Source organism: Meleagris gallopavo, chromosome 9 (assembly GCF_000146605.3).
Source record: "Meleagris gallopavo isolate NT-WF06-2002-E0010 breed Aviagen turkey brand Nicholas breeding stock chromosome 9, Turkey_5.1, whole genome shotgun sequence".
Classification (NCBI taxonomy): domain Eukaryota; kingdom Metazoa; phylum Chordata; class Aves; order Galliformes; family Phasianidae; genus Meleagris; species Meleagris gallopavo.
In genome coordinates, this window is record NC_015019.2 from 2,893,580 (window position 1) to 2,894,920 (window position 1,341).

Sequence of the window (1,341 nt, forward strand, 5' to 3'; positions counted from 1 at the left end):
TTTTTTGGTTTTGTTTTTTAAGGTAAGTAGTTGTGAGTTTCCTTCCTTCCTTCCTGTATTTATAGCTGCTATTATTGCTGTACTTTCTCATTGTATTACTTCTTTGTTGTCAGAATGAATTGGGCTCTATATCTTTAAGAAAAAAATGATCTGCTATTATTAATACAAAATATGTATATGCTTTCTCTATGCATGGGTTACTGAGAAACTTTCTTTAGATATTTACCTCTATGGCTAGTTTTCTCAGAGGAACGCTGACTGTTTTCTGTTTTCTTTCTGTGATCAAGTTGACAAACCTGCATGTAGGTTACAGAACAGATAATAAGCTTATGAAGAGCAGTAGAGAAGCTTGGAGTCAATCATACAAATCCCCACAAACTGTACAAAGCTAGAGACCCAGAGATCTGAAGTCAAACTAGTGAAGTGAATAATGCAACTTGTGTTAGACTCTTTCTCACAGGACAGAGGGTGTTAGAGTCCTACCTTACAAGAGCTAGACCATATGAGAGAATGAGTTCATGTGATCTCAATTTGCCAGATGAATCCAGGACCTTGCAACGAATCAGTTCAGCAGTGCAATCCACTGCAAGAGGCATTTTAGGGCCATACCTAGAGAAGAAAAAAGAATGAGCAGTCTCATAAGACTATACCACTGTCCTCACCCTCCAAAAAAGGATTTCTTCTTTGGTAATAGACTTCATGTTTTATAATACGAGGAAGCCTGAAGGTATGCATACAGAAAGACAGCAAGGCTCCTTCCTGAATGCTTTTACTGTCAGTGGTGTTTATGTAATTACTCCTGAACACGCATTAAATAACCTCTTATTTATATACCAGGTATATATTCTCACAGTATGAAATTGCAATGACTGGACTCCTTTATGGAGGCATGGGGGGAACACAAATGGAACGAGATGATGTGGGGTCCTGGGATGCGCTCAGAGCAGCGCAGTCTCGACAGAAACGAGTTTACGAAGCGGAGGGCACGCAGGGCTTCTGCCTTCCTCGGCCGAGGAACCCACGGACCGAATATGGCAGCACGATCCGCGCGTCTGGAAGCTCCAGCACGAAGAAGGCGCCCTGTAGGACGCAGCCCCTGTGATGCGCACGCGACCGCAGCGCGCGATGCCGGGACAGCCAGGCGCGGAGCCGGCACGGCGGGCCTCGAGCTCACAGAAAGCGGCTCTCTGCCGGAACGCGGCCCCTACCGGCTCTTCCAGGCCGACACCCGATCCAGCGCCTCCTGCTGCAGCCGGCTGTCCCCGCAGTACAGCCCCACCATCACCTGGTCCCATTCCGCCCTTCCCCTCCATGCCACCACAGTTCGCAGCGGCTTCAGCC

The 1,341-nt window shown here is 47.3% G+C and overlaps 1 protein-coding gene across 1 annotated transcript; it reads right to left on the reverse strand.

Annotated features, from left to right (window-relative positions):
* Window positions 1–186: 186 nt before the first annotated feature.
* Window positions 187–1,335, reverse strand: LOC104912151 (ribosomal biogenesis protein LAS1L-like). Its single transcript, XM_010715167.2, has 3 exons — window positions 1,209–1,335; window positions 484–609; window positions 187–296 (listed from the first exon to the last, which is right to left on the reverse strand). Exons 1-3 carry the CDS (start codon window positions 1,280–1,282, stop codon window positions 215–217), a joined length of 282 nt encoding a protein of 93 aa, XP_010713469.2. The 5' UTR covers window positions 1,283–1,335; the 3' UTR covers window positions 187–214.
* Window positions 1,336–1,341: the final 6 nt, after the last annotated feature.

Excerpts from the sequence above, each read along its gene's own strand:
- LOC104912151 (XM_010715167.2), bottom strand. The coding sequence starts at position 1,282 with ATGGTGGGGCTGTACTGCGGGGACAGCCGGCTGCAGCAGGAGGCGCTG. Across the intron at positions 610-1,208 it reads GTGTCGGCCTGGAAGAGCCG|GTATGGCCCTAAAATGCCTC; the intron begins GTAGGGGCCGCG and ends TTTCTTCTCTAG. Across the intron at positions 297-483 it reads TATGGTCTAGCTCTTGTAAG|GTTTGTCAACTTGATCACAG; the intron begins GTAGGACTCTAA and ends ACCTACATGCAG.